This window comes from Silene latifolia, chromosome 2 (assembly GCF_048544455.1).
Source record: "Silene latifolia isolate original U9 population chromosome 2, ASM4854445v1, whole genome shotgun sequence".
Taxonomy (NCBI): domain Eukaryota; kingdom Viridiplantae; phylum Streptophyta; class Magnoliopsida; order Caryophyllales; family Caryophyllaceae; genus Silene; species Silene latifolia.
This window is the reverse complement of record NC_133527.1, coordinates 41,129,675-41,143,688: the sequence shown is the minus strand read 5'-3', so window position 1 is coordinate 41,143,688 and position 14,014 is coordinate 41,129,675. Positions and strand designations below refer to the sequence as shown.

The 14,014-nt window shown below is 35.5% G+C and overlaps 2 protein-coding genes across 2 annotated transcripts; one reads left to right on the top strand and one right to left on the bottom strand.

The window, feature by feature from the left end:
- Positions 1 to 5,103: 5,103 nt before the first annotated feature.
- On the bottom strand, positions 5,104 to 5,949 carry LOC141640269 (protein FAR-RED ELONGATED HYPOCOTYL 3-like). The gene has a single exon (XM_074449120.1). The coding sequence runs from the start codon at positions 5,947 to 5,949 to the stop codon at positions 5,104 to 5,106; it is 846 nt and encodes a 281-aa protein (XP_074305221.1).
- Positions 5,950 to 11,633: 5,684 nt separating this feature from the next.
- LOC141629392 (protein RRP6-like 1) lies at positions 11,634 to 13,214 on the top strand. Its single transcript, XM_074442405.1, has one exon. The coding sequence runs from the start codon at positions 11,722 to 11,724 to the stop codon at positions 13,093 to 13,095; it is 1,374 nt and encodes a 457-aa protein (XP_074298506.1). The 5' UTR covers positions 11,634 to 11,721; the 3' UTR covers positions 13,096 to 13,214.
- The last annotated feature ends 800 nt before the right edge of the window (positions 13,215 to 14,014 follow it).

Genomic DNA, 14,014 nt, shown 5'->3' with positions numbered 1-14,014 from the left:
GTGGCTTGAGTCGATCGGAAAAACTGGTAGGAGACTGTGCATTTTTAGAGGACTTAGATGAAGAGTACGTATCACTCTCCTATATTCTTTTAATCTTATTCGGCATATATGTATTACATTTTCTTTGTATAACACTAAGGTTTCATGTTATCATAACTGTATATGGAGGTTTTATTTAGCTGTGCAGGCAAGACTCTCACATGAAGTCATATGAAGCGTTTGCTTCTTGATCGTCGAGTTCATACAGATGTCATTTATGTGTGGTGTCATTATTTGAATGAGGGAAACAAATTCAGAAATCGTAAATGCCCTTGCCGTCTATTTATCACAGAGACAACTGACGTAAGTGTTCCATGGCTGTTCTCAACCTGTACGACATTGAAAACAAATGCATGAAGTAACCTTCTAGATGCATGAAATACCAATCTAGGTGCATTAAACAACACTGCACATACATCAAATAAGTGTCCAATTATTACATGTTTTTTTTCTCTAATACGGGTCACTTAATTTAATGAACAGATTGACTCACTGGATATCAAATTTGCAGACGTGGAGCTGGTAAGTCCTTCAAGATTTTTACATTATCATGGCTGTTCTCAACTAAGTGTTTTTCTTTTCATTGTTGTCTTTGTTTTCATTGTCGTACAGGTTTTCATTCCTATTGTTACACCCTTGCCATTTGTCTTCTGTTACCATGTTAGTAAGAAGATGTTAGAAGTGATGCACTTGATGCGTCCGTCAACTGAATATTCTCGCCATGTTAGACCTGTGGTATGTCTTCAGATCTTTTCGCAATAAAGTGCCTGATTTTCGTCTAATTTTTGTGAGAGATTATTTACTTGTCATTGTTTTACCTTTATCAGAAGAACTTGTTGAGTACGCTTTCAAGTAAGATTCCAAACTTGGTGTCTTCATGGCTTTTGATTCCTAAGTTGTATATTCTGCACGTTGTCGTTGATGTCAAGCATGATACTGGAATCTACCTCTGTTGGAGGTGGTGTCCTCCAGTAAGTGTGGATAACGTCATTGCACATACACTTGTACGGACAAGTGGGAGCTTGTTGGGGCTGGTGTCCTTTACAGTTAGTGCAAGGACTTATAAATCTCTAAAAGGATCAAAGGGTATACTTTTGTATCATAATCAGTTGGTCCACGTTTATCAATAACGGTTGGCTTGCTAGATAAGTTTGACATTATTGTCATACAGATGGCGGTGATCAACTGGTCCCTAAAAGTCACACCTATAGGATACGTTTGAGAGATGTGACGGTATGAAAATACAGTCATGTAGATGCCAAATTTGACTAACCAGTTAGTCCGAGTTATTTGACTAATAACTAGTCAAAATGTGATGTTGAGATATTTTATTTAATACGGATTAAATAATAACGGCTAAGGCGAATTAAGCAATTAATTCGTAAATTAAATATAAGCGACTTATATTTGATTAATGTATATTGAATAAGTTAATTATACAATATTGTCTTTGTCGGACATGTATTAACATTTCAACTAATCCGTGTTATTAGTTAATGTTTTAATTACCGATAGCCGATGACAATTTATAATTAGAAAACCCGTCGTATACGTTTTAGCAATTTGCGAACCGGACCATGAGCTAAAACTAAAAGGAAGTGGAAGCCCACTTCCCGAGTGAGCCCATGGATGGCCGGCCAAGTGAGGACAAAAGAGAGTTTTTTCTCTCTTTTGAAACCTAATTCATTTTGATAAAAATTTTAGGGTTTTGAGAGACATTTTTCTTCTCTAAACCTAGATCTCTTATCTAAGCAAAACTCACAAAATAATCCTCTCAATATTGCAAGGCAATTAGAGGATTCATTCTAGCACAAGGGCATTTCTCAGACGATCTTGGGTGCATCATTTAGGAGGAGATCTACTTTGATCTCTCATTGCCAATTTGCACTAGGACCGAAGGTTAATCCTTGATCTTTATTGTTTCATTGTTGTTTTCGTTTATGACTATAAATCACGTATTAAATTTGTGTTATAATCCTTCAAATTATGGGTTTTATACGGATATTTCCCTACAACCTCATGCGTTATATGGAGATGTACAACGGGGTTAAGGGACGCTTAGGTTCAAAGGTGGGTTGTTAAGGGAGTAAGTCTGTATTATTCCCTTCAACTTTTCCTTGTATGTGCATTAAATATGAAGGCACTGATGTTGATTTCTTTTCTTGTTATTTTTCAGAGAGTTGATGTTAAACGTTATGTTGTGAGGGTTTGCAATAAAATTCTAACTTGGCGATACAACTCTTACAAACTTCAAGTGACGGCTGCAGCAAAGGCTTACAAGAATGGTGGTCAGATTCGGTAATGCGAAATCTTAAGTACCTTTGCTTTCCGTTTTTCCGGTTTTCCCCGTTAATCAAGGAGCTTTTATTTTCCCCTTTTCTCAGTAATCAAGTGCCACACGATGATTTATCATATACAGATGCACACTTGATCAATTATATTCGGAATAATGGGAAGAATAAGGAGTAAGTTCTAACTGATCATACAGCTTTTTTAAAACTTCAGTTTTTGTCCACTCTTTGTTGTTCCGTGTTTTCTAATTACAACATGTGCATCATTAGTGAGGTCGTTGTAGAAACTGATTGGTTGCAAGTTATCCAAGACGCGTTGCAGACCTTGCTGCCAGGAAATTGGGTAATGGATATTGTTATTGATGCTGTTGGTATTCATACTACAATCGAAAACCCAAGTGTTGTGTATTTTCCGACAATCATAAAGTTATTCATATTCCTTATTGAGTCAAATGCTTGTTTTTGGTTTTTGAAATTACAAAGAATTTTGACGAATTTTTCAAATTTCAGGGAGTTGTCGGTAAAAAGGGGTTTCGAAGTCAATACGTCCTACTTGACTACTTGCCTCTCAATCTAAACACAACCCAACTGGTAAATAAACATTCTCTTACTTTTTTTTTTCCATGCACTTTTTTTTCAATGCACTTTTTTTTTTTCATTTTGAAGTCGATACATCCTACTTGACTACTTTGTAATATTTCAGGCTTTCTTTCCTTATTGTGTGGAGAGATCACAATGGTTTGCATGTGTTGTTGACTTTGGGAAAAGGATGAACTTCATACTCGACTCCAGCCTGCCCAGGCGCCCTGAAGTCAGACAAAAATTTTTAGTTGAACAGGTATGATTTATTAGTTTTTTGCACAAAAACATGTTGCCCCTGACTTATTATATTCGGAAGGCTGTTCAACAGTTTTTGACTGCCCAAAATGCATTGTCGAATGAAAATACTGTTGGTGATCTTTATGTGCATGAAATACCCTTGTGTGTCTATGAAATAACCTTCAGCGTCCATAAAATACCCTTTTACCCTTGGAATAACATCGACATTTATTTTTTAAAAGTTATGTCCGCACATTTAGCTGAGAGTTTATTCAATTTTGAATATGATATACGAAAGGCAGCTCAATGGTTTTCGACTTTCCAAAATGCATTGTCGAATAAGAATACTGTTGGCAATCTTTATGTGCAGGAAATAACCTTGTCTGTGCATGACATAATCTTGTATGTGCATTAAATACCCTTATACCACAATCACAATCACTCACTGTCTTGTTTTTGTATAGCTCCTGCCTGCTTTGGAGATCATCGCAAGAGACTCTCCGAGATACACAAGGTTGTTGGAGATCAAAACTTTTCAGTGGGAGGTTGTGCAAGTGCCTCGACAAAAGAACGGGTATTCTTGTGGAGTTTATTTGTTGAAGTGGCTATAAAATTTGTGTGATCAAGCATCATGGACTGATGAGCGTTCTTACGAGGTATAAATTCTTCAACAAACGTTTGTAAACATTATTTAGTAAATTTTTTTTCAAGCCTTTCAATATCTGTTGTCAAATGAAATTTATATGTAGGATTTGGATGAATATGCTACGAATATGATTGCACGTCTCATCAAATGGAATCGAAACACGAGAAAGGTAAATATCAAGAACTTTCGAATGCCTAATTTAAATTTTGCCTTATTTTAATCTTCTTTTCATTAGATTTTGTCTCGGAGTAATTTTTACGTAACAGTATTTCCCCCCGTTTTTTTTGTAGGATTATCAGTAGGTGTTATTTTCTAAACACTTAAGTCGAGTGATGTGCAAAGGGAGTGGCCGATGACGAAAACCAACATTCGAAACACTGAGCCATTTTTTTTATCTGATTCCTTGAGTCAAGTGATGTGCAAAGGGAGTAGACCCTGGAATATTAGATTTTTGGTACATATTAGATTTTGGAATATGTAATACACTAAGTCTTGAGAGTACATACTAGATTTTTGAATATGTAAGTCATGTAAGACATGAAGTCATGTTTCTGGACTAATTCTGGAAACATGTCACGAGGCAATGAAAACGAGAGACAATATTGAAAATTGGACAACAAAAAGGTCGTACGTAAATCTGTCTTACATCATACATGCATTAAAAAATGTTCCACGTGCATGAAATAACAGTGTGCATGCACGAAATATGTAAGTCATGTGTCCAGAGTCAAATCCTAAAGTAATCTCAAGTGAACTTTTAAAATGTTGCATTTTCATTTAGATTTTGGAATTAGAAAACGTTCTTAATACTTGTCTTAATCTTGCATTAGAAAACGTTCTAAGTGCATGAAATAACTATGAAAGTGCATCATAAAACCATGTACATTTCTCCGGTTTCTTAATATTTTCTCTCGGATCGTCACTTTGAATTTTAAAAACTTGTCGTACAGGTTCATTTCAATTGATCACATTTTAGTTTCTCATTTTAGATTACCAAATCTGGTGAAAAAGTGAATAAATTAATCGCCTTAAGGTTACTTGATACTCGCCTAATGTGTGCATGAAATAATTCTTTGTGCATGAAATACGTGTGTATGTGCATGAAATACCGTCGTATGTGCACGAAATAATGGTGACAGGAAAACTCACATTTTACATTCTATAAGTGTTACATTCATCAAATAAAATAAAAAATCGAATTATTCAATAAGGCAGATGTCCCAACATCTATCAAATAAAATAAAAAGTTCCGAATTATTCAATAAGGCAAATGTCGAATGCTTTAAATATTCTATAAATACAATTACTCTACTCATTGTCGGTTGTCCTTCGGTCACAATTCTTGCTGTCGTGGTTCGCCATCTCCCCACAAGCCCTGCATTTTCTTAGCGCTTTCTTGTTCACTTCCCCAGCTCGTTCTCTTTGTGAGATCAACCTTTTTCCCGAGCCTTTGTTTTTGCACTGCCTTGGAGGCAAAACCTTAATGTCACTAGGGATGCTTTTTCCTAAAAGCATTCCAATTTCAGCATTCTTGTCCTTTACCTTTGCAATACCAGTATTGCCATTTTCATCAAGGGCATTTTTTGCCCTTTCCTTGAACTCACGCAAAATCCCAAGCAACTCATCGCAATGCCCAGGACTCTGTTCAACGAGTGCCACACAAGTAAACAACTCTGACCATAACTCACCAACTTTGTTTTTCTGTACATCCATTGATGTACAATCAGCAAGCAACTGGCCATTAGGGCCGACGATTGGCTGGCAGGTTGCTAGTTTGCTCCACCGACTAAGTAGGTAGTCACTTGGAACTTTCTGAATTCCCCTATCTTTAAAGAAACACAGAGCATGTCGACAGAGTATTCCATGTCTTTCAAACTTCTTGCAAGTGCATACCACTGAAACATCATCCTTCTTAAAACCAACCTTATACGTTTTGTTTCGAACTTGATCTATGATATCGTATGCACTGGATAGGTTTTTATCTTTTTCTTTATCCCCAACACCACATGAATAGCAAGCTGCTTCAACTTCCTTTTGAAACTCGCCAAAAATTGTTGGAGTGTAGATTTCTGATGCATGCTTTTCTGGTGCTAATGGAGTCGACAACTGGGGGAAGGAGTTTTTTATTGTGCAACGAGTTTCGAATGAGTCCATCTTTGTGCATCCATCGCACTCTCAAATCTCATCCAAAACTCAATTAGGGTTAAATTAGGATTAGTGAAGTTGCTTTGAAAAAGTGGTTTTCGACTCGACCGGAGGTTGTTCTCATCAAACCTCCTAAAAACAGGTCGCGAAAGTAAGCTGGAACCCACATATTTCTAAGGCTGTACTTCTCCTTAAGCCACTTGTTATCCGACAACCCATGAGATTCAACTACTGTTGTCCACCTTTCCTAAAATTCAGGCGGCTCCACATCTGCGCTCCAAACACATCGGTTTATCTTCTTCAGAAACTCAGTATCTTTACATATTACAGGCCCGACCTTCTCAGGCAACTTTTTTAGTATGTGCCACATGCAATATCTATGTTGCACCTTGTCTTTCTAGGCTAATTTCATTCCTTCTTCTATCCCCGCATCTTCATCAGTTATCATACAAACTGGATGACGACCCTCCATAGCCTCTACGAATTTCGTAAATAGCCAAGCAAAGGAGTCCTTGCTCTCATTAATAATAAGTCCAGCCCCAAAGGTCACGCATCTCTTATGATTATCCACCCTCGTGAAAGGGCCAAATATCATCCTATACTTGTTTTTTCTAAAGGTCGTATCAAAAGAGGTCATGTCCCCGAATAGAAAATAGTTTTTAATACTAATAGGGTCAGCCCAAAACACATGTGACAATCGACCTATCTCGTCTACCTCAAAATCAAAATAAAAAGATGGACACATGTGTTTTATCTTCATAAAATGCTCAATAAGCATTTGAGCATCCCCCTCTGATAAATAATTTTTGATATCTCTAGAAAAGTTCTTAAAGTCTTCCAATGACGCACCCACATTCCTATAACCTCTAACATACTCCTTGAACAACCTATACGACTTAAATGGACCTATGTTATTTTTGGAGTTGTCAATTATCATTTTTTTGTGAACTACATTCAACTCTCTCGTTTGTGTCAAATGTACCATTGTTGATGGTGTTTGTGGCATATGATTATGACCTTCATGAAAACCATAAATTTGGTATTTACCCATATCAGGACCTTCCTCCAAAATTCGCTTAAATTTAATACAAGAAGGACATTCTATCCTAGTTCTTTGCCTTCGGTGGTTTTTCTCTTTCGCTTCACATACTCCAGCCTTATTACACACAACTTTTTTATGCTTAACGACACCATTTTTAGACTTTTGTGAGCTTAATCAAACCCACATTCTTTTTCATATGCTTCATAAAACTCAACACCTAGTTCAAGCTTATCGAATAGCATACCAATAACAGGCTTAAGATGGATGAGACACTCAAAAACCCGATTCGTGTTGCTTGAAGGATGTAATACCACTTAAATTTTTAACTGGTTTGATTTTTTTAAATTCGAACTTCGGGGACAAAGTTCTTTTCAGGGAGTAAGATTGTAATACTCCAAATATTATTATATTTTATATGTATATTTACATTAATATTCTTTATTCCAAAAATTTAGGAAATTCTTTGAGATTTCCTTTGTCTTAATTTTATATTAACTTGGAAAACAAAATAAAAAAAAAAACTTTTGATTTGACGGACTCCTTTATATATGTTTCCTTTATTTATAATTCTATAGGCCAAACCCTACTAATCTCATCTTAATTCTTATATATACCGTCTTAACTTGACTCATCTGATTTCTATGTCGCCTCTTTAGTTCCCCAATTCTTAACACACAAATTTATCTACACCAAATCCTATTACCTTGGCTCATACTTCTTCATGCAATTATGCCATTCTTAAATTTGTCATGTTACTCAATTTATTTATTGGTGAGTATCATTCCAAGTCCTTGCCAGTTAGCCTTCTTCCAACGTTTTGGATTTTCAATAAGTATTTTCGGGTTTGCAATTAGTTGCTATTTGGATTCAAGAATGATAATTTCTTTGTGAGCCTTTGAATCTATCTAATAAAAGGTAACACGATTCTACCGATCCTATTATCATATTATTGTTTGGGGTTTCTTGATTATGTGTTATTTATTTGTATTCATCAACTTTGATGATCAAGCTGATTATTTGTAATAATTGTCATAATTAATTTTATTAGTAGTAATAATATTTTGTTTTCTATACTATTTCTATTTTATTGGTGCGACGGGTTAAGACGTTGAGTGCGTATTAAACTTGGGTGTAACATGTTTATAAGAATTGTCTTGCTGTAAGCTTGGTTAATGGTGGGGTAATTAGAAGCAGCCTAGTAGCTTGCTTAAGGCAAATTGTATTACCGTGTAAAGTAAGCATGCACATTGATGGGAAATTGGATAATAAGGTGTACTATAATTTGTAAGCGTCTGTGGTTGTTTCAGTTTGATGAATTGGACTTTGCTTTTCGTATCAGAATTGTTTCGGATTCGGGTGTTGTGTTTTTATTGTCGTTTGCTTTGACCTTGACTCGTGGGTGAGTAGCTTAAAGTTTTGTACTTTTAAGTGTTGAGCAGTTCCTTTAATGGAATATTTGACAATATCGATATTGAAATTGAGATGGAAATTGGTTACTGGTATTGAGTTATGAGTTATGGGGCCTTTGAGCCGAGTTATGTTTACGGTCCAGAGTGACCATGGTTATTGAGTTATTTGAGTTTGAAATCGATATTGAGATGGAAATATTATTTCGCGGTCTTATCCGCCAGTTCACTCACCCTTTGTCTTTGTCTTAGGTTCGACGATGAGAATACGATATCTGGTTACTATGGAGTATTATATTATGAGACGGAGTAATGAGTGAGATGGAGTAATGAGTTGAGATTGAGTTAATGATTAGGATGAGAGTGTCTATTATATTAAAGAGTAAGTTTGAGTTTGAGATTAGTTTATGGGGAGTGTTTTTATTATTATCCGTGTTTTTTTTTATTTTTACATGTCTGTGTTTCCACGCCATGAACAAAAAACTATTCTGCTTATATTGAGGTATTATCTGTTACTCGGCTTTTCGGCTGACGTGTTTTCTCCCTTTTGGGCTACTCGTCATGGGGTAGTTCCTTTCTGTCTTCTGGTTTTGCTTTCAGGTCTTCCGCTGCTGTTCAAAAGGATTTTTATTTCAAGAGAAGATTTTTATTAAAGATTTTGTAAAGTTTTATTTGGTTTCATTTTGTATTATTTCACTTTTAAAAGGATTTTGTAATAGAGACTTTGTATATTAATTATAATATCTCTGTATTTCGGCCAGTTTTGTATGTAAAAGTTAGTTTTAATTTAGCCGAAAATCAGGGGTGTTACAAAGAACCTTCTGCTGCCTCCTCGTCCTCTGCCTCCTCTACTATGATATCTGCATATGTGGTGCAATTAAAGTAAGAAAGATTAGGGATACAAAAGAAGATGAATTACACTCTCACAAATTTGTGTTACATGATAATCCAAGTACACTCCCCCTGACCATAAACATTCTATTACAGCACCGTTCTAACCTTATTTGATGCACATTGAACCTTATTTCATGCACATTTAACCTTATTTCATGCATGTACAGAGGACGGGTATCCTAAAACTAAGCCTAATTGCATAAAAAAAAAAGCTGAAAACATCAAGCAACTATCAGTTGGACAACCAAGAATTGGGATGGCTACCAGCTTTTTTACAATAATAACTAAGACAACCATGAAACTCATAACTTTAGGATGAACAGAATTGTACCTTCAACAAATTCGAAAGTCACAACTTCATCCACATCATGTTCAACTGCTATTGCAAATATTTCTAATATAGGCTGACATGCATTAGCTTCAACAGTCACTCCTTCATTTGTAATGACATTTGAAGAAGTTTGTGATAGTATTGAGCAGTTGTCATTGTCATTATTGCTGCAACAAGAAATGTCAAAAATTAAATAAGCAACAATACAACAGTATAGTTAATAAAATTGAGTTTCTGATTTTAACAAATGTAGGCAATTTCACAATTTCGCCAACCCAAATTTCTCAATTAAGCCAATTTGATTCACAAAAATCACACTTTGATGCGCCTAAACAAGAATTTGATGCACATAAACAGGAATTTGGATGCACATAAACAAGGATTTGATGCACATAAACGGTCTCCAACCCTAATTTCTCATTTTCCCCAATTTAATTCATGAAACCCTAAATTCAGAAGCATAATTTATCAATCCAGAAACTTAATACACGAATCAAACCCTAATTTCATGATTTCAACAAATTTCTCAAATCCTCTAACCCTAATTTCTCAGTTCCCCCAATTTAATTGACGAAACCCTAAATTCAGAAGCATAATTCATCAATTCAGAAATCTAATCGATGAATCAATCCCTAATTTCACGAACAATCTAATTTAATCGACTAATTCAACTAATTTCACAACAAATAATCATTAAGAACGAAATTTACCTCGAATTTAAAGGCTTCATTGATTGAAGCAGCGTCGAAAAGTTGATTGTCGAAGAATTTATCGTTCGATTGTAGAGAAAGTTAAGGTTTGATTATGGAAGAGGCGATGGCGGAAGGTTTTGATAGTCGACGAGATGGATTGAAGAGAGAGAAAGAATGATGAGAGAGAAGCCGAATTAGACAATGACTGAGATGACGCGGGTTTGGGGGAGACGCGCGAAAAAAGTTTGGTGTTTGGTTCAGTTAATCTATGTGTATTATTAGATCCAAGGGTTGTTAAGTGGTTCTCATGGTTCTCATTATATGGGTGGTTCTCACTGGATCCCGACCCAAAGATTATATCCATCTATAACTTATCATGTCCACACAAATAGTATATGCTAAAAATATCAAGCACTATTATAGGAAATATTTCTAGGCGGGAAAAGTTGGAGTTTCGCCTATTCATATAGTAAATAGGGGATTAGAAATCAGTACCAAAATATTAACATTTTTCCACGATAGGTATCAAGTCGCCTTAAACCCCCATCTTAACTTACTCGAAAAAGTTCAAAAAGTCATCATTCAAGTACAAATATCCACTCATTATCACATTATTTAAAACCTCTTAAATCTTAAATGTATTTTCATTAAGTTTTTCATAATTTTTTCAAATATCCCACTCGTTATCACATTATCACTTGTCTAATATAATTTTTTCATTATCACATCATAAAAACTTATCTCTTAGTAGTTATCTTTATGTTTTGTTTTTATAAATACAATAACTCTTCCAAATATATTTTTCTTGATGGATTTAATGGTCTAAGTATTATAACTTTCTCAAAATGTTTTTCTTTAAGTAAATGTAACGCATTGTGAGACACTCACTATAATCATCTATACATATCAAAATATTTCAATAATATAATGGAAAGTATACTCAATTTAAAGCATTTTTCGCAATAAAGGTAATGTTTTACATTTTAGAATTTTTATCAAAACTTTTTTTTATATAAATTTACAATAAATCACCGTAATTGCTATTTGTAATTTTATAATACATTTATTAAACTCTAAAAAAGAAAAAAGAATGATAATAAATAATGAATAAAACTTACCAAAAAGAAAAAAGGAAAGATAATCAAAATAGTATGAAAAAGGAAGGAGGTAAAATAATAGGAAATTGAAGGGATGTGATTTTGGAAAGTACTTGAGCATTACGTTTCTAACTCTAACCTCACTCTTCAGTCTTCAACCACACTATATAATTCCCATGTATCCCCAACATATTTCCATCTGAAATTATTACTTCTCTGTTGATAAAAAATAGTCCCAATTCCCTTCAAAAAAAAAAAAAAAAAAATAGTCCCAATTACTCCGAAAACTAAAATTGTTGGTGATTTTACAGTTTGAATCATGACTATTCCGTTCCATCTTCCCAATTTATCAAAACCCCAAATTGAATACAATTTCCATATTGATAATCTTAAGCCCTTTTCTCACACTCTTCTACCCGTTTCCCGTGACGGGTCAAGACCCATCCACCCCGTCGAAGTTTTCGACCCTCTCGACTTCATTACTTGCCCCGATTCTGACTTCGACTCGATTATTAGACCACCATTGCCTATGGTGTCCACTCCTTTCAAGCTTGTTGATACCGTGGAAGACTTGGGTTACTTGGTCTCCAAGTTGAGTCGAGTTGATGTGTTTGCGGTCGATTTGGAGCATAATTCATATCGTTCTTATCAAGGTATGACTTGCCTAATGCAAATTTCGACCCGGTTTGAGGATTTTGTTGTGGACACATTAAAACTCAGGGAACATGTGGGTGAATACTTGCGGGACATATTTATGGACCCGACTAAGAAGAAAGTGATACATGGGTCCGATAACGATATTATGTGGTTACAACGTGATTTTAGTATTTATGTAGTGAACCTGTTTGATACGATGAGAGCATCACAAGTTTTACAATTGGAAAGGAATTCACTTGCGTTCCTACTTAAGTACTATTGTGGTATTGAGTCTAATAAGGAGTACCAATCGTCGGATTGGCGTATCCGACCCCTTCCCGTCGATATGTTAAAATACGCTAGAGAAGACACACATTATCTCTTGTTCATATATGATTCGATGAGGAAGGAACTAGGTTCGATTGGGTCCGACCCGTTGATGATAGAGGTTTACAAGAGAAGCTATGATGTTTGTAAGAGATTGTATTGTATGGAGGTCTTTGATAGAGAGACATCATACTTGTCCTTGTACGGGTTGTCGGATGCGTGTCTCGACGAGGAACAATTGGGGCTCGTAGCGGGGTTGTATGAGTGGAGGGATAAAGTGAGTAGGGAGGAGGATGAGAGTTGTGGGTATGTTCTGCCAAATAAGATGATGTTGGAGATTGCTAAAAGAAAGCCAATTAATAAGCATGAGTTGCTAGAGATTGTGGGATACAGTAAGGAGTATGTTTTAAGAGATGTTGACTTTATTATTGACTTTATATGGAGGTCAACGCAGGTCAATCTTCATAAGTTTAAGGTGGTGGCAAAGCTTCTGAAAGAAAAAGTCAATCCTAGTGTAATTGTTTCTACTATTGAAAGGTGGAGGAAGATACGAGCACGGGAACAGCACGTCTTTCCGGCATCCATCACCATGCCTGGGGTTCAATATGCTGCTAATTGTGCTCCTCCGGCTCAAGTATTCTCTTATGCTCGTCGCCCTTGTGTGTATCCGTATCGACTTCCCTCTGCTGCTGCTTATGTAAATGGCCCATTTGTGGTTCACTGCTTATAAATGAACATGGGGCGTTGTAGTTCACTGATTGATTACAAATGTATTATACCTGATTGTAGTTCATTCATTGTTTCGTTGATGAACATAACCATTATTATTGTTTATTGATTCAATCTTCAGCATTTGCTTTTTTATATTTTGTTTCATTGGTCTTCTATTGCATTTATAAATTTATAAATCAGTTAGACGAATATATCCGTCGACCACCATGTTGCATGTGTTATGCTTAAAAATGGGTAGATATTTGATCCGTTTATAACTATAAATGGATATCTCTTGTCTATAATGAGAATTTGTGGAAGTTTAATAACCGGGGTGTAGGTCAGTGGCGGATCCAGGATTAGAGTGAAGGGGGGGCACAATAAGAAAAAAAATTTACGGCAACATTTATACATTAAATTCAAATATCGTCAATACATAGTAAATTCTAAGCTACACTAACACTTATACATTAAATTGCGGACAACATTTATACATTAAATTCAAAAAAAATTTGAGGTTCTAATAACAATGGAGAAGAGGTCGATGTGGTTTTTTGTGACTTCCGACTCCACAAGTATTGTAAGCTATTAAGAAGCCATGGTTTCCCTATATTTAGTGATGTGTACTCTGGCTTTCAGTGATTCAGATACTGATATATAGGCATTAGGACTACTCACCAAGTAACACAAATCATTAATCATTCCAGCGCACTTTTACCTCACTTGTGCAGTTGTGGGGATCCTGGAAACTTCTTCGGAGATTGCCCATTCCAAGACTACTCCCGGAGTCATAACAAGGACACTTACAGCTAGTGATGGAGTTGGGTAATAAGCTTGGAATAGAAATTGCACTTTGCAATATGGGGGTGCTATTAATCCCTTAAACTCATCCACCAGTATAAACTTCTTCGGAATAGAAATTGCACTTTACAAGAAGT

Bases quoted from the DNA above. Each gene is read 5' to 3' on its own strand.
- LOC141640269 (XM_074449120.1), bottom strand. From the start codon at position 5,949: ATGGACTCATTCGAAACTCGTTGCACAATAAAAAACTCCTTCCCCCAG.
- LOC141629392 (XM_074442405.1), top strand. From the start codon at position 11,722: ATGACTATTCCGTTCCATCTTCCCAATTTATCAAAACCCCAAATTGAA.